Source organism: Haliotis rubra, unplaced genomic scaffold (genome assembly GCF_003918875.1).
Source record: "Haliotis rubra isolate DU_JTF1 unplaced genomic scaffold, ASM391887v1 Scf389, whole genome shotgun sequence".
NCBI lineage: Eukaryota > Metazoa > Mollusca > Gastropoda > Lepetellida > Haliotidae > Haliotis > Haliotis rubra.
Window position 1 is genome coordinate 37,703 of NW_025767067.1, and position 18,951 is coordinate 56,653.

At 40.4% G+C, this 18,951-nt stretch overlaps 1 protein-coding gene across 1 annotated transcript in view; it reads right to left on the reverse strand.

The window, feature by feature from the left end:
• Nucleotides 1-9,026: 9,026 nt before the first annotated feature.
• LOC124286648 (neuron navigator 3-like) overlaps nt 9,027-18,951 on the reverse strand; it is a 543,359-nt gene continuing 533,434 nt past the window's right edge. The window contains 10 exon segments of the mRNA XM_046723050.1: nt 9,027-12,526; nt 14,405-14,626; nt 14,770-14,888; nt 15,480-15,676; nt 16,122-16,193; nt 16,909-17,124; nt 17,430-17,476; nt 17,478-17,602; nt 18,286-18,360; nt 18,825-18,918. Of these exon segments, the coding sequence (XP_046579006.1) occupies nt 12,392-12,526; nt 14,405-14,626; nt 14,770-14,888; nt 15,480-15,676; nt 16,122-16,193; nt 16,909-17,124; nt 17,430-17,476; nt 17,478-17,602; nt 18,286-18,360; nt 18,825-18,918 (1,302 nt within the window). The 3' untranslated portion in view covers nt 9,027-12,391.

Here is an 18,951-nt window from a genome sequence, read left to right on the forward strand (position 1 = left end):
TGAGAGAGTCTAGTTTTACGCCGCACCCAGCAATATTCCAGATACATGGCGTCGGTCTGTAAACAATCGAGTCTGGACCAGACAATACAGTAATCATTAGCATTAGCATCGATCCATACAACGATCGATGTCAGGTGTCAACCAAGACAGCGAGCCTGACCACCCGATCCCGTTAGTCGCCTCTTACGACAAGCATGGAGAACTGAAGATCAATTCTAACCCGGATCTTCACGAGTTCTGATATACCTGGGATGCTGTTGAAAGTAACGAAAAAGTCTAACTCGATTTCTCTATGCATAACTGGCTTTGATCACCTATATCTCTTCTGAAGTATGCACGGTATATACATGAGCATTAATGTCCAAACATGCAATCGTACCCTAACATACATGTAAAGCACGTGCTTCAAGCAATATGTCAAAAGCTATGGGACCTTTCAAGCGCATTGGGGTATAAATTTCATAATTGTAATTGCAGTTTTCTTAACAGATTTAAAATATGACCGTGCTAAAAATTACTTATCTTGACATGACAAGACATCCACTCTCAGAAATCACAAATTATAGCATGTATGACGCAGGGCTATCCTGTCGGATGAGGTAGATAGACAGGTAGATATCGTTATGTCTTTATATCCTCCACGATTGAAGATAACAGGTTACTGAATAACATTATACATGGACACAGATGTAATTTAAATGGCAGCAAGAGGTATGCACATGATATATTTACAATGAAATGAGGTTGCGAAAGATGATAAAATGTCTTTAAATCAGGATCATACAGTCTCTCCACGTTTCAAACGGAACTTCCGAGAAACAGTCAGGTCCACCTCCAAGCATAAATGACATAATGACATCGTCATCATTAGACCACCAGTCAACAAAGGTATTCATCAATGACATCACATAGACTTTCAAACAGTTCATTTCTTTCAAGCATCGTGAAAGGGCAGATAAGGATGTGTTTGACAATGTCATTAGCTACTCTTCCACACTCACATTCACCAGATTGGACGTTGCTGACACCGAGTCTTGGTATTGTTGAAAACTCGTAAACTCTGTCAGGAGCATGAATAGCTAGCTGTCATATATTCAGTGTACAATGTTGTCTTATCAAGGCGTATCTATTCAAATCCTTTCTGCCAGATATGTGTCTCTGTAATGATTTAGTCTCCACTCGACTTGAGAGGAAACACGTGGCCACCGGTAAAGTAAACGATCGTCCAAGACCTGGAGGATCAATCACCGAGTCCGAATTTGTCAGACAAGACGGGACTGAAAAATTGCCGATGTCACGTTAAATTGTAACTCACTCACTCTGACACGACGCAATCCCAGGACCCAAGAAGGGCGCCGTAGAAAAGAATGGGAGTCTGACTCTCCATCAGCACAATTAGAATGAGACTGGCGGTCTAAGGGAACGTCGTCCGATCAGGCGACCCTTCATCGCAGATAGGCAAAGGAAGGAACGTCTGGCCTGGTGCAAGCTCCAGGAAAACCGCAACTTGCGAACATATCGTAGGGTCGTAAGACGTGGAGACGTACGAAACATATCACCAGAAGATGATCCATGCAACCGTACCATTTGTTTGTGGCTCAGTGATGGTGTGAGGTTGCGTTTCTGATGACTGCAATTTTTATCTCATTGTAGCACTTGGGATACTCAATGGCCAACGTTAACAACAGGAGGTACTGGAGATCGCTGTCGTGTAATATTTTGACAACCATTTGGGGATGACAACGATAGGCATCATCGCTCTCAAGCCGTCATCACAAATTTACAGAACAACGCAATCGAAACATTACCATTGCGCCCCAGGAGACCCCACATGAACCCCATCAAACACCTAGGGACTATCATGGACCACAAAATACAGATCCCCCTGTTCGAAATCTGCAAAATTGACGCAGACACCTTATGAGGAATGTCAAAGAATTCCGATGCTGAGAATTCAATGCTTGAATGACAGTACGAGGAGGAGACTGTCAGATGTTATCCGTGCGAGGTGTGAATACATCAAGTACTGCTGTGGTAGCCAGTGGTGCTTCATACAATCACAACAATCAATATTTGAAAACTGTATGACAATCAGATAGGTGCTGTCATTGATGATATTCACGTTTGTGTTTCTCTCAGGTTGCAACTATATTGTCACCAAATTGCAATTTCATTATTCTTTTTAATAACAGTAAAATATGATACAGTTACCAATTTAACACCAGAAGTCGTTTTCAAAGCATATATAGTGAGTAAGTTGGATTTTACGTCGCGTTTAGCAATATTCTAGCAATATGACGGCGGTGGACACCAGAAATAGGTTCACACATTGTACTCAAAGCATATATAATATGTAGTGTTTGCGTACGTTTAATACAGAAAAGTGGGTAGTACTTGATTATTGCTCGGATGTATATGATCGGTTTTTGGTTATCTGTCTAAACAAAGGGGGCAGTTGTGTGGAAAAGTATATTATGCTTTCGAAAGGGTTTATAAGCTCCGCTCTATATTTTTCATCGCATCGTCCATACTATCCTGTGTCTATATATGCTATTAATTGCACACTATTTGTGTCAAGATGATAGGTACAATTGAGTTCATAACAAGGCAGGTGAAGGTCCCTTCACTCCCTTCACATTGCCCAGTTTAAATGATACTAGCCAAAGCTTTCATCTGGACCACATAGTTGTGTATGAGGAAGTTGTTTGACCTGTAACAATATCATCCAATAGGATGCGATGCATCTCAAGGCATCCAAGCCGAGACAACAGTATTTACTTACTTCCTGCTCTGTTACAACGTCACAGAATAAGACGTCCGTCAAAGCCGATGTTTACTTACGATTCGAAAGCAGGACATCAGAGAGGTTAAATGGATTTAATGTCGAGTTCAAGGATATTTCTGGTCTTCAGGGCGTGAGACTACGTATTTGTACTAGTATCGTTTTACAGTAGCAGCCTGGTATGGTATGGTCCAGCGGGGTGTCACCCGCCCCATACTTTTATAAGTGAATGTAAACCCGACTGCATCACATACATATATTTGATGCCCTTTTGTGGTGACCTGATGTAGCTGGAATATTGCTAAAAGCGGCATAAAACCGTATCCACTCACTCACTCACTCCAGGTGGGTTACATTCCTGGGGGAAATCTGTGACAGAATTGGACATGAGAGAGTTTGTTTGTCTGTGGAAATGGGGTACTCGTACTGCTGTCGCTCTTCAATGTGCTTCGCCGGGTTGCCCTCGAGGACCAGAAACTTTATGATTGCTCTGCACTCAAGCTTATCCATTTCTGCCATTACAATAGGGGTACATGTGATTAGATGTCACGTGACCGGAAACTAGCGACAGGTGCATGTCAGTATTACGTTTATGTGAATGCTGTAAACCATTCTTTAATACATGTATATCACAGTTATATTTATCATGCACATATCAGAAGTATTTTATGCTCAAAACATTTTGATAACCCCTCGTAACGTGTGTACATGCGTGTGTCTGTGCGTGTGTGTGAGCATCGCACCGTCCAGAGGACGTGTGTACTTATGTGTTCTTAGTCTATAGTCTGATGTGTTCTTAGTCTATAGTCTGATCAGTGTGTTTCACTGACAATTTACATTTTCAAACCTCGCCCAACATGTAGTAGTAATAAGGTCATTAACTTATTGTATGTAAGTATACAGCAGTTTCAGTGTGTTGGTGTGTGTGAGTTGTCGGCCCAAAATGTTCGATTACTTCAGTAACACCTCACTCTTCATCAAGTATGAATTTCATATTTTATACATGGATCCATGAAAATCAGCTACAGTGTAACATACGAGGAAGAAGCCCGTGTTGAGAATTAAGTGCATTTCACTATGGCACAAGGATAGAGTGTCAGGGTGCATGTAAATAGATCCACTTAAGCTTACACTGCACAAGGAAGTTACCGACAATGACATACGGTTTTAACCTCCAATCGCATAAAAGGATACTGGTGCATGTAGTCAAGGGGGGATTTTCGTAATTTCAGTTGAAAGCCGTCGTTCATGTTTTTCACATCCTGATAGGGAGGAAATAACGAATATACATCAAATACGACAGCAAACATGCCACTTTGATCCGCTGGCATCTTTCCAAGGTATGGGTCTAAATTCACTGTAAATGGGTAGATGAACATGACCATGAAGCAGTTATTTCTACAGATTCCATGGCAGCAATTAAAGTTATAGAAACTGGTGCAAATATACACATGGAAATAAGTATTGCAACAGCATGTCTAAGACCATCTTCTGATTGCAAGGCCAGACTTCATGGGCGACAATGCAAGACCACATCGTACACGTGCCGTTGGTAACTTCATACGTCAAGAGGTGGTAGCTACCTTGGCCCGCTAGAAGTCCTGGGCCTCCTTGCACAAAGCACTAAGGTGATCGTAAGTCACTGAGGTAACCTTAGTGCAGTGTTAAAGAATGGGAGTTAAGGTTAACCTTAGTAAAGGTTGCTCCGTGAAAGGAGCACCAGATCGCAATTCCACAGAGCATGTGTGGGATAGTATGCGTCGCAACAATACGCCTAAGAGATCCTCACGTATGTACTATTGATGTTTTGGTACCTCCACCTCTACCTTTGGTAGCCTCCATCAAGAATGTAACGCTATACCTCAACGACAAATTCAACGCCTGATACAGTCAATGAGGAGGAGGGTCAGGGATACTATCGCAGTTGGCGTAGGTTACACCAGATATTGACATTGTGTTCGGTCATTGATACTTAAGTGATTTCTAAAGGGTTGTATGCCAGGATCCTGAAAAATACCACAGTTGCTAACGTCATACGACCATATTTATCAGCTCTACAATATGAGTCAATTTGTGCCATGTTTAATTCTCTGAATAAACTAATTTTGTGTTCATGTAGCGTTTAGATTTGCGATTTAATGCTTCATTGGGTGGTCAAGGTATTGAGATATGTTAAATTGGGATTTGGATAAGTTCCATTGCTATAGTAATATATTGATACTATGAAATATGAGGTGTTGCGATACTTTTTTCCATATGTTTACATCCACAGATGACATTGTGCATAAGATATATAAATTGCAAACAGGAATTACGATACATGCAATACTGTTTGGGTTCCAGCACATGTTGGAATGCATGGGGATGAGATCGAAGATCATCTGGACAAATCTGCATTACAAAATCTTAACGTTGTTTAATTAAATTTTCGACCAATACAGATTTTGAAACTATTTGATGGAAATCTATAATGAGTTGGCAATAATTGCGGGATGCTGTATGGCCTACAGCTATGTACAAACTTCGACCATCTTCATCAAAGGCGTGATGAGGTCATTCTGACTCGACTCCAATCTGGACAGGAGTGTTATAGATAAGGCGGTCTCTTCAAGTGTGGCCATTGAAAGTTTGAGGCTTGAAAATATGTAACACTATTTCATTAAATGTCCCGGGCATAATAACATAATACCAAATCTCAGAAGTGTTGTGTTTATATGTGATGATACATTTCCTTTAGCTGCAGTTTTGGGTCCCAACATCATGCAAAGAGCAGTTTACCAGAGATTATTTATTATAATTTTCACTACAACGATCGCCTTTGACAATTCCCCGTCCGTCAGTTACTGCCTGGAACGAAATTGTCATTTGCAGTATAATATATTCTATTGTGAGTTGAGTAAAAGTGTATAACGATCTGTATTTGCAAGATTGAACCTTAAACCATTTGCCTAGTCTGTCTCACAGTCCCTGAACCACATTATTTTCCACATTATTTTTCCACACTATTGCAGCCCTCCCCTGCAATGCTAAAGCCCTAAATGAAGCAAGTCTAGATTTTCCCAGGTTCTGAATTTCCCATCTTTCTGGAGCTCCTATTCAATTTAAATGGGAATATTCGTTGCTCTCAAAATTATATGTAGTCAGACACTAAGCGTTAGTCTAAAATTTCCTAGCGTTAGGTATACGTGAACTTTCAATGACAAGGCGACGAGTGAGTGGTTTAACGCCGCTTCGACAGTATTCCAGTTATCAAGGATAGAAAACCCAATTGATGCAGGCCTCAGACGTTGCTGAAAACGTTGCCACTCTGGTGAAATCCAGGAGAACGGGTATGCCGCTGAAAAAACTAATCACATAATCGGGAAAACCAGGATTTGACAAAATTTAGGAATTTAGAACAGATAAAGGTAGAAGGCTAGGCAGCTGATCGGTCAGGGGCCAGATCCCTGCAGTACATTAAATTGCGTGTCCAGTGCTGAGAGAGTGAGTATAGTTTTACGCCGCTGTTAGCAATATCACGGCGGGGGACACAAGAAATGGGGTTCACACATTGTACTCATGTGTGGCGAATCGAACCCGGGTCTTCGGCGTGACGAGCGAACGCTTTAACCACTAGGCTACCCCACCGCCTGTTTCCAGTGGCAGCAGATTCAGGTTCAGAGCTTAGTAAAAGACGGAACTCAAGTCAACAAAAGAATAAAACTACATTAGAGTTCGAGGGATTGAAACAGATTTAGATAATAAACTCACTATCTAAAAATTGTCCTAGTATGGTCCCAAAGCTAGAACAGTAGCCAGAAAAAGCAAAATACTATTTCTAATCTCAATCTGGAACCGAACCCTTTACACGTTTATCACGCAGGACGTGTGGTCGCTCAATACACGGGTAGTTGCAGTCGGTGGGGAAACAGATCTCACAAGGTGCACAGCGGCGATTTTATTGCAAACGGGACCAATCATCACTCGTTTATGTGTGGTCTACTCCATTTACGCCTTATAAATATGACAACAGTGATAACAATTTTGTTTGTTTGTTATTTAACGTCGCGCTCAACAGTATTTCAGCTTATTGAGCTGTCTATAACTGACGCGTTTCGAAATCACAACCCAGAGGCCGACATCATGAGCATCGATCTGCCCAATCGCGAGACGGTCTACGGATCCTGTCGGGCCCCTCCTAAGACCAGTATTGTTTCCAAACCCTGGATTTCAGGGACTCCATCAATAACAGGACGGACAGAGAGAAAACACCAGTATAGTTTCCTGGTATAGATGTGTTTAGAAATATTCCAGCGATATTACTTCTGGTTATTACGACAGGACGTCACAAAATATTCACATATCACACTCGGGTTGTCGGGCCCAGGAATATAAATATAATCAGATGATGCGTACGTAAAAGATTCAGATTCTATTTCTTGATATCGAAATGAGGACTGGACATAAGGAGGTAAGTTACATCAAATAAAATTCAAGAAAATGTGTAACATATTTCCTTGTATACTAATTGTGCTAAATATTTCCACTAACTGACCTGAATGAATGGAAGAACAACACACAAGCACGTGTTTAAGAAAGGATCAATGTGAATATTTTGTCCGTTCAATTATTCAGCCCATTGTGCTACGTAAATGTAGTAAACCAAAGATATAGTGACAGTTCAAACCCTTATAACGAACCTCTGATTCATCTGACCCTATTTGTATTATGCAATGATGCCACAGACAGTGTTGGTCATTTCATTAGGACATACTGTACCAGACTCTGGAATTCTTTGTGTCATTGACCCCAGACAATATTTAGTGTGTCACTGACCCAAGACAATATTTAGTGTGTCATTGATCCCAGACAATATTTAGTGTGTCATTGACCCCAGACAATATTTAGTGTGTCATTGACCCCAGACAATATTTAGTGTGTCATTGATCCCAGACAATATTTAGTGTGTCATTGACCCCAGAAGATATTTAGTGTGTCATTGATCCCAGACATTTTTTAGTGTGTCATTGACCCCAGACAATATTTAGTGTGTCATTGACCCCAGACAATATTTAGTGTGTCATTGACCCCAGACAATATTTAGTGTGTCATTGATCCCAGACAATATTTAGTGTGTCATTAACCCCAGACAATATTTAGTGTGTCATTGACCCAAGACAATATTTAGTTTGTCATTGACCCAAGACAATATTTAGTGTGTCATTGAGCGAAGGCAGTATCCATTGTGTTATTCATCCAAGAAAAATAGTTATTGTGGCATCCATATAGAGAGTGTTGGCTGTGTGTCATTGACCTTCAACAGTATTCATCGTGGCATTGTTCCTAAACAATGTTGATTGTGTCATTGATTCTAGACAGTATTCATCCTGTCATTGTTCCTAGACATTTTAATGTGTCACTGACACAGTGTTGATTGTGTCATTGATCCTAAACAATGTTTTTGTGTTATAGATCCTGTTCATTATGTGTCATTGATACAGTGTTGATTGTGTCATTGATCCTAAACAATGTTTTTGTGTTATAGATCCTGTTCATTATGTGTCACTGATACAGTGTTGATTGTGTCATTGATCCTAAACAATGTTTTTGTGTTATAGATCCTGTTCATTATGTGTTACTGATACAGTGTTGACACACAACTGATCTTACACTCTGAAGATTGTTTGAACTTGATCCTTCACAATCGTTCATTGTGAGTCACTCATCCTAGACACATACTTGAAGTAGCAATGTGTCATTTCCTTGACTGACCCATACAGACAGCATGGAGGAACGCTTGCTGCACCAGAAGTGATGTATTGTTAGCTGTTGTGATAAAACTGTAATACTGCAGATTCTCTAACTCAGCTACAATAACATTGATAATCCAAAGGGTCCCAATTTGCAGATTTCTGACCTTCAGTTGTCACAACAAAGGTTTATGGTTCTATCATATATTGGTTTATCAGCACCCTACCTGTGGCCCTGATTTCACTGGAAGATAACTGGAATATTGCTCAGTGTGGCGGCATTAAACAACAAACAAATCATTGGTTCCACCACAGAGGTTAAGTTATATACATAACATGGCATTCCATCAAGATGGCACCAACACAACTCAGGCACACATATAACATCCTCTAATCAAACCTGCAGTCAAACTAACACCCTCCATCCATCATGAAACACGTTCATAAATCACACACCACAAATGCCATTTTTATCACTGATAGGGTTGAAAACAAATCACCCAGACAAACGTCAGTAATGTATAGAATAGAAAACTTTATTCAACCATTAGACATAGCAATTCTAAAGTTTTCAAAGAGGAAAACTTCTCATCTAATGACAATTTTTCAAGAGATTTTCTACCAGCAGTTGTTCTCGGCCCATCCAAGAATCCACCGATAGATGCACATGCATAAACACATGGTGATCCTATTTACATCAATTATGATGACATCGTATGACGCCATGATGATCAGTACATAACTTAGATGTGATATCATTTACAAATTCTGTACAGAGACAACAAGGGTCTGACTAGAAATATACGCTGGATGAACAGTCCATCCATGTAACACTGTGCATTGGTTATAAATAACGTTGCTATTGACAACACCGCAAAGCATGACATTGCATGACAGGCTACAACACTGACATGCATGAGAGATAATAACAAGCTGATGTCATTCAAGGATATGGTCTGATTATGTCCAGTGTTATTTGATTTCCTCCAAATGAATGACCTGTCAATCTATCTGAGCAAGTTTGTCCTCTAAGTTAAGTCTGGATGACACTTTAAAACATAACACATTATAAACTAATATTACTTTTTACTTTGATCAAAATTAAAATACTTTATTCATTACTTATAATTAAGTATGTATTTTCAAACTATTATTCAGAAATCATTTCTATAAAAAAAGACAAACTACTTTACTGTCCATTTATGCTAAAAATGTTTAAACCCCAAATTATATGATGCTAGCATCATTAAGACATTATTCCAATTCCAACTGTTTAGGAACTGCACAAGAGGAAACATATACGATATAGGTCAGCATTAGTTCAATGGATCAACAACTTCTTCAACAAGGGTACAAAATAAGAATAAATACACGTAAATAATAAATATTTCATAATCTATTCCCAATATACATTGCACATAAGTGAAGGATGAAGCTGGATTAGTTAAAGCTAGCTGGTTAGCTTGTGCCTCAATGGAAATCAGCTATCTGAAATCATTTATATCCATCAAACATGTCAATGATATAAATTTTGGTTAAAGCTTGTTATTTTATATCCCCCTTTATAAACTCTGCTTGATGTCTGTATATAACAAAATGCTTGTATATAATGAGCATAAGGCCTTAATTGTCATGACCTTTATTCCAATTTTTCACTGAAGATGCTGACTCTTCTTGCATCCTTTAATGTCATCCATGGTAGTAACAGTCATGCATTATTCAACATGTTAGTTGTCAAACCTGCAACTTGTCTATATACTTGATGTTAAAGTGACGCACACTGTTAATATAACAGACATTGATTGCTGACAATCAACAAGCAGCTCGAAAACAATGCTAAGCTTCACTGTCATCAGAAGCCTAAAATACAAGAGGGCGTAAAATAACAAGATGTAAAATCGCAAGAAACAGGTCAGATTTAACGAACCAACACGTATGAACAGCCACCGAGGTTTGAAATAATACATTTTCTTAATATAACAACTACTTGCCAGAGACACTGATTTTTATTCAATTATGTTAATATATATGTTATGGTTCTATGAAACAAAACATATTACAAGAGATTTTAGAATTTTATCACTGAATCTTAATTTTTCACTTAACTTTGACCTTTCTTTTGATTTTACACCTGAAGCTTTATAAAACAAAACAAATGAAAAAATAAATAATGAAATGGTTTTGAAATGACATGAAATCAACATTTGGCACATTAATATGATTCAAGGATCGCCATGCATTAAGCAAAGGGAGGTAACTCTAGCTCTGTTATGCCTATAGAATTTAGCCACAGCCTTGTAAATCAGACAACCTGCTTACACTGCTATTAGCATTCTCTCACAACCCTGAATGAAGCCTTCTCACACCATGCTTGAAATTGACATACAACTTGAATTTTTTAATCATGCAGAGTACTTAAACTTTGATTTTTTTTAAACGTATGCTGGAGGTGCAAATTATTGCCCGGCAAATATACAAATATATTTTTACATAAGAGAAGATTTATACTTATGAGGAAAATTATTTCAAATGTGTGAATTGATTGAAATGTACATATGTCAGTTTCAAGCGATGGAAGTCAAATCATACAATAACACCCTAGTCACAGCAAACACAACGTCAGCACGCAAGTAATGTGCAAATTACAAAAATATACACTTGGAACATGACAGCTACAACTGTGTTATACCTACAAAACATCAATGACAAGCAATGTACACCTTTATCTTACACAAAAAGCAACACATGGTATAATCAATATTTTCAGCTTGGCACTTTGGAAGTCTCATCATACACATGCATCATAATGCATGTGCGGGTGTCCAGTTCAGGATGAGCAAACATAAAGAGGAGGTAAATACATCAGCTGTTTCTTGTATATTTCATAATCAGCATCTGTCTTTTAATAATTAACATGATCTAATTACAGCCCCTCCCATTATGTAGTTGGCAATCTTCCAATAGTACAATATACCACTCATAGTCAATCAACAAGCTGTCAAATAAAATTGACACAATCCATAACAGTAATAGCACTGTAATCCACAAATATTGTATAATTCAGGCATAAAGCAAAACTTGATGTCTTGTCACAGCATTTTCAGATCAATTTCACAAAGTTCTAGCACTGTTACTGTTGAGTTCTTGGAGCGTCGGTTCACAATGTTAAGCACTTTCTTCCTTGAAGGCACAAATCAAAATGCATAAGATGTCAGTTTGACATCCATGTTCGTCAGCCAATGCACACTATGCATGACAAGGATCCAGTTAAAGCAGGAGACAGGCAGGTCATAGGGCTGTTACTGACTGACACATCTTCAAGGTTGTCATTACACTTCTAAAATGGTTATAAAATCGATACAACGGCATCAGTGCCTCAACTTGCATAGTTACAGGTGTTGAAGAGGTTTTCTAACGTGATCTACAGTGGTGACGGAACTCCATTTCACAGTGCTGTAATCCTTTTCGTCTTATTAAAAGTTCACTACATGAATCTTGTGGTTCATTAAAAGGGTTCACTTATCAGATCTGTCAAAAATGAACTCAATGATACGGGTATTAAAATGAACATTCTTATGGCACATGATCGTGATACCTTTTGGCAGAAGGTGAACCCTAGGGCTGGTAATGTATATTGCTATGCATCATAAAGGATACTTATGCTTCCTTTTAGCACAACTTCCAGCCTGAATTCCAAAGCTGTCAGGTACCTCTCTAACTAATCCCCGGTAAATACACCGATAATCAAATTCTGGTTCATATAGAACGTTCATCAGGGGACATAACTCTGAGTCATTGTCTCACACAATCATATTTCCAAGCAAGAAAATCCAAATCTGTACAGTATTTGCTTGAGATCTTCTAGTCAAAGGGAGGTAACTCAAAGCGTTGACTCGACACTAGAGCTGGAGAACTCCTGTATACTGCTGTGACTGTCTAGGCTGGTGGAGTCACTGTCGTTACTCTGGGGGCTGGAGTAGCTGGCAGCTTCTTGCAGCCTCATCAACATATTGACCTGAAACAAAAAACATGTTCATATTTAATCACAGCTGTTGGTACTGTGTGGGCCTATACCATCAGTAAATGGAAAACATTCACACTCTGTGTAGAACTGTAACATATGAGATTGTCATTGAAAATATTGTTAATTGTCTTGAGTGAGTGAGTAAGTGAGTTGTTTTACACTGCTTTTAGCAATTTTCCAGCAATATCACAGTGGTGGATCCCAGAAATGGGCTTCACACATTGTACCCATGTGGGGAATCGAACCCGGGTCTTCAGCATGAAATGCGAACGCTTTAACCACTAGGCTTCCCCACCACCCTTAATTGTCTCTACAAACTCCAGATTAACATCATGTGGACAGTATTCAAAAGACCAACATTCCACTTGCTGGGCTCTCAGTTGAACTATGAAGGCAGTTGGCAAAATGATGACTTGAGTTGAATAAACCTGAAGTAGTTAGCTAGAAACCAATGTTAGCACCTGAGATCTCATTTTCTGTCTCAAGTCCAATAAAGACAAAACTTTATCCATGTAGCTGGAGATTTCATTATTTCCTTGCAATGCAAGTGAATGAGTAGATTTTACCATGTTTCTGGCACTGTTTCAGTTATCCTTAGCTCACAACACTTCTCTGTTCCTCATTGTAATGTAGAGTGAGTGAGTGAGTTTGGTTTTACACTGCTTTTAGCAATATTCCAGCAATATCATGGTGGGGACACCAGAAATTGGCTTCACACATTGTACCCATGTGGGGAATTGAACCCGGGTCTTCGGTGTGACGAACGAACACTTTAACCACTAGACTACCCCACCACCCCCACTGTAATGTACAAGTCACTGATGATACCTACCAGTGGGTCTCCCGGGTCTTCGGTGTGACGAGCGAACACTTTAACCACTAGACTACCCCACCACCCCCACTGTAATGTAGAAGTCACTGATGAAGCTACCTACCAGTGGGTCTCCCAGGTCTTCGGTGTGACGAGCGAACACTTTAACCACTAGACCACCCCACCACCCCCACTGTAATGTACAAGTCACTGATGAAGCTACCTACCAGTGGGTCTCCCCGGTCTTCGTGTGATTGACGACGGTGAACACTTTAACCACTAGACTACCCCACCACCCCCACTGTAATGTACAAGTCACTGATGAAGCTACCTACCAGTGGGTCTCCCGGTCTTCGGTGTGACGAAAGCTTAACACTTTAACCACTAGACCACCCCACCACCCCCACTGTAATGTACAAGTCACTGATGAAGCTACCTACCAGTGGGTCTCCCGGGTCTTCGGTGTGACGAGCGAACACTTTAACCACTAGACTACCCCACCACCCCCACTGTAATGTACAAGTCACTGATGAAGCTACCTACCAGTGGGTCTCCGGTCTTCGTGTGACGCCAGCGAACACTTTAACCACTAGACTACCCCACCACCCCCACTGTAATGTACAAGTCACTGATGAAGCTACCTACCAGTGGGTCTCCCGGGTCTTCGGTGTGACGAGCTAACACTTTAACCACTAGACTACCCCACCACCCCCACTGTAATGTACAAGTCACTGATGAAGCTACCTACCTGTGGGTCTCCCGGGTCTTCGGTGTGACGAGCGAACACTTTAACCACTAGACTACCCCACCACCCCCACTGTAATGTACAAGTCACTGATGAAGCTACCTACCAGTGGGTCTCCCGGGTCTTCGGTGTGATGAGCGAACACTTTAACCACTAGACTACCCCACCCCACCCCACTGTAATGTAGAAGTCACTGATGAAGCTACCTACCAGTGGGTCTCCCGGGTCTTCGGTGTGATGAGCGAACACTTTAACCACTAGACTACCCCACCACCCCCACTGTAATGTACAAGTCACTGATGAAGCTACCTACCAGTGGGTCTCCCGGGTTCCCCTCTGATGTGTTGCCGACTGTCTTCGTCTTTGACTTGTTCCCACTTACAGAGACCTGTGCTGTCTGGGAATCATATCCAACATCTTCTGGCCGTATCCGTAGCAACGACTTGTCCTTATCGTTGTTACTGCCGCCGCTCCAAGGGTAGGACTCTATCACCCAATCTGTTGGATCCTCCCATGGAGCCCTCTTCCCATACACCTGGAAAAAGCAAATCAGAATTCGATAACATAAATTCTTTGATGATGCATTTTGATCATTTTCTAAATGAATTGATGAACCCAAAAAGCAAATGTCATCGTGTTGAACTTGTGATCTACTGGTTGATTGTTATGGATGTATACCTGAAGTCCCTCCCGGACAGCCTCCAACATGTACGGTACTAACGAGTAGTTCCACAGATCCGTGAACCACACCTGGGATCCAGAGATGTCCATCGGACAGGACAGGAACAGTCTTGGACCTGGAACACACGGATACAGTCAGACTTGATGACCACCCCACATTAAACATCGAACTCCTCGTGAGATATCAGAAACTGTCAAAGCTCAAGATATAATTATGACAAGATATATTACAGGTAACACCTTTATTTATACACACAGCACATACTCAACTACATCTTGCCCCTTCATCGCTTGACTTTCCTTGATTACTTTAAAATAGTCTGGAGAGTTATTTTCATTTACATAATGAGTTTACAGGGCAGGCCCAACCCACACAGGTCACAGATGATTCCAATGTCAGTGAAACCTAGAACAAACCCATGACCTGTAGAAGCTAGAATTCCTGGCCCATGAGACCACTCTCATCAACAGTGAGTGAATCATGCTTTATGTCACAGATCTAATTATCATAGCTATTTCTCGGCAGCCCTTAACTAAATGTGTCTCATGCAGGTTTTATCAAGGTATAATGACACACGGAAAGTCAGGTCACACTCCCAATGTGCAATTACCCAGTCCTCATGGGTTAATGCTTGCACTATGTGATCTCTTCTACATGCCATCCCCAGTTATCTCCCCTGCAGCCGTAGCATACACCAGGCACTCACCAATTGTGACATCCGAGGAGCTGTGTGTCTCCAGGAATTTGTTGATGTGGGCCCACACTTTGGGGACCCAGTCAATGATCTTGTTGAGGTCATTGTTCCTCATCCCTGTCCTGACCTCAGCCTCCACCAGCTTGCGGCGCAGGTATCGCCCTAGGAAGCCCTTCACTGGCTCCATGTGGTTGGCACACAATACCCACCTGACAGAGAGGTACTTTGATTTTATATGTAATAAGTTGTAAGGTATACATTATACTAGTTCATGATTACTTGTCTGATGGATAATAGCACTGGCTAGCCATAACAAAAGGGTCACTCAAAAGATAATTTGCACTTATTGAGTTTTAATTCCCCCAAACATACTTCAGTACGATGCAGCACTTCAAAATACTAAAACATGTATGGTGTCCGTGTCTTAAATCTTTTTCACAATGACCCAATATGTGTTAGTTTTTCACTGTATAAATATCACCAGTTTTTCATCTAGTGAGTAATAGAACAATGAAAAACATCTGATATCAGTTGGGTGACTATCAACACAATAACTTTGTGTCTTCTCAGTTCAATAAATTAATATAAAGACAATGCTGAGTAGGTGCAATAACCATGGTAACCAGCATGCACAGGTGTTGCTAGGATACTGACCTGAAGTTGTGGTGTAGCTGGAGGTTTGTGGCAGCGTTTGTTGCCTGGTTCATCGTCCCAATAATGTAGGGGCTAAAAGTGACAAATTGTAGGAATTATATCTGACTATAATTCAGAGAATTCTCAAGCATCCAATACAATCTTGGACAAAGTTAACAAAACTTACTTCAGAAACATTAGACAATCTGTGAATTCCAAAGTATGATCACTCTGAATAAAATTTCAAGTGATGTTTTCCAAATATGTCAGTTACATTATCACAGCTATATATTGGCTACCTGTATGTATGCAGCTTGGTATTCCATCTCATTCATGAACCTAGGTTTGGTTCTGATACACTTATGTACACATGTACACTTATGTCACGGTGCTTTATTCAACACTCTACCTTGTTGTATAATGGGTACCAGGAAGGATGACTTAATGAAAGTACCGGGTACTATCAGAGTGGCAGAATTTTAGTTACAGAAAGCCTCCTACTGGTAAATGTTTCAAGTTCATAATAAGTCTAGATCTGTACCGGAGAATGCCGTGACTGAGATCATAAGCATCGATCTTGCATTTGACCAAATCAGAAAGCCTGACCACCTGAGTCTGTTAATCTTACAAGCATGGGATGCTGAAGACCTGGACCCTATTTCAAAAAGCGATCGTAGCGCTAAGGAGATCTTAACTCCCATACTTTAACACAGTCTTACGACAGTCGTAACGCTACGATCGCTTTGTGAAACAGGCCCCTGGATCATCACGGGGTATCAATAGGTATGTGGTGTGTAGCTGAACTTACCATTTCTGGTACTTGACACTGAGGAAGCCATTGAAGACCTCGCCGAGGGAGCCAACATGGTGCAGGTTGTCTAGGATGATGACAGTCGGCAATTCATTCACGTTTGTGTTCTCACACTGCTCCGCGATATTTGACAAGTACTGGCGAAGGTCCTTCGAAGACTTGTGGTCAACATTGAATGTGGCCACTGACCCAGCTGTCAGTTCCCGGCCAGATCTAGATTGGAAGAATACATGTAAGTACAACTCATACGATATTATAATTTACTTTTGCCTTTTATTAATGTCTGTTCTGTATGTTCCATACTTTAACATTTGTCTGTATGTTTCATATTTTACATTTTAGAAGTGCCCACAACAGAATGGTATTGAGTTACATGCCTCCCCAAAAACATGATCCTTATCAATGTTTGCGACCAATCAGAACTGATGGCATGATAGTACCTTCCATCAAATTATCTCCCCTTGACCATGTTCCACCATTTTGTTTGCAACCTTCACATTAATGCAACACAAACTCACCTGAGAACCAAATGCTCAGCCAGTTTCTGAGCCAGGTAGGTTTTGCCCTGTGCCACTGGGGCCACACAGGATTATCCTGCGATGTTCAATGAGGAGGGACACATATCGCTGGATGATCGTCTTGGGGATCATCGACTCAAAGGCAAGAGAGTCCACACTGATCTGCTTGGTACCTGAAGATATACCAACATTTACATTGTTGTGCCAGTTAGAATATCTAGCTTTGTACCTGAAGATATACAAACTTTTACATTGTTGTGCCAGTTAGAATATCTAGCTTTGTACCTGAAGATATACCAACATTTAGATTGTTGTGCCAGTTAGAATATCTAGCTTTGTACCTGGAGATATACCAACATTTACGTTGTTGTGCCAGTTAGAATATCTAGCTTTGTACCTAAAGATATACCAACATTTAGATTGTTGTGCCAGTTAGAATATCTAGCTTTGTACCTGAAGATATACCAACATTTACATTGTTGTGCCAGTTAGAATATCTCGCAAGTAAGTTGTCTTTTACCATGAAATATTACAATGTTTCAGTTTTACCACATTTCCTCAAGTTTCGAACTCTACCAAACCATCAGAGTCCCACAATTCCCACTGAAATCATCTAGTGAATCATGTGCAGGTAAATTGTTCTCAGTCAAAATACAAAATATATTGAATAAGTTGTTTGTTTTTGTTTTTTTTCAGTGTTCCTTTTATGTGACATCACCTAAAATGTAGCTGATGACTAAAACTGAACTTTAGTTGCCAATGTTCCACCTCAACCTGTTTCTATACTTCTACTATTTACTCAACTATACTTCTACTGAAGGGCATGTTATTCTCATGTTGCTGCTACCGTCCTTACCTTTAAGACATATGCTGATCTGCATTGTATCCCCGACCAGGTACCCCACAGGTAGCAGCTCAGGTAGATCAGCATCTGTGGACACAATACACATTGTTGAAACATAACATGGCCGATCATCATGTGACTTGTAGAAGTGGGGTGGCCCAGCGGTAAGAGTATTTGTTACACCGATGGCCGGGTTCCATTCCCCACATGGGTACACTGTGTGAAGGCCATTTCTGCTGTCCTCTGCTGACATTGCTAGAATATTGCCAAAAGCCAGATAAAACCACATTCACGCTCTAGCTCATTGGAATGTGGCTCATAGTAGCCATGATTGATTCAATGACTGTAGTATATCATATCATTATATCACAACCATCATGGGAATCAAACCCAGACTCTTGGGCTAATAACCTCCAAACTCCTTGAACGAAAGCGAAATGTAAAGAAAATGAAAGACATACACAATTTTCTAAATCCTGTTGTTTCAAACAAAAAGCCACTCATGTTATATTCACCATGTTTGTTGTGTTTGTTTTACTGTCAATACACACCTTTGGTCCTTGTGATGTCGACGATATGATAGGAGAAGACGCTCTCCGCACTCAGACCTAGGTTGGTGACAGGGTCCACTCGTAACACGTATTCCTATAAACATAACATACATTACATTCAATGATG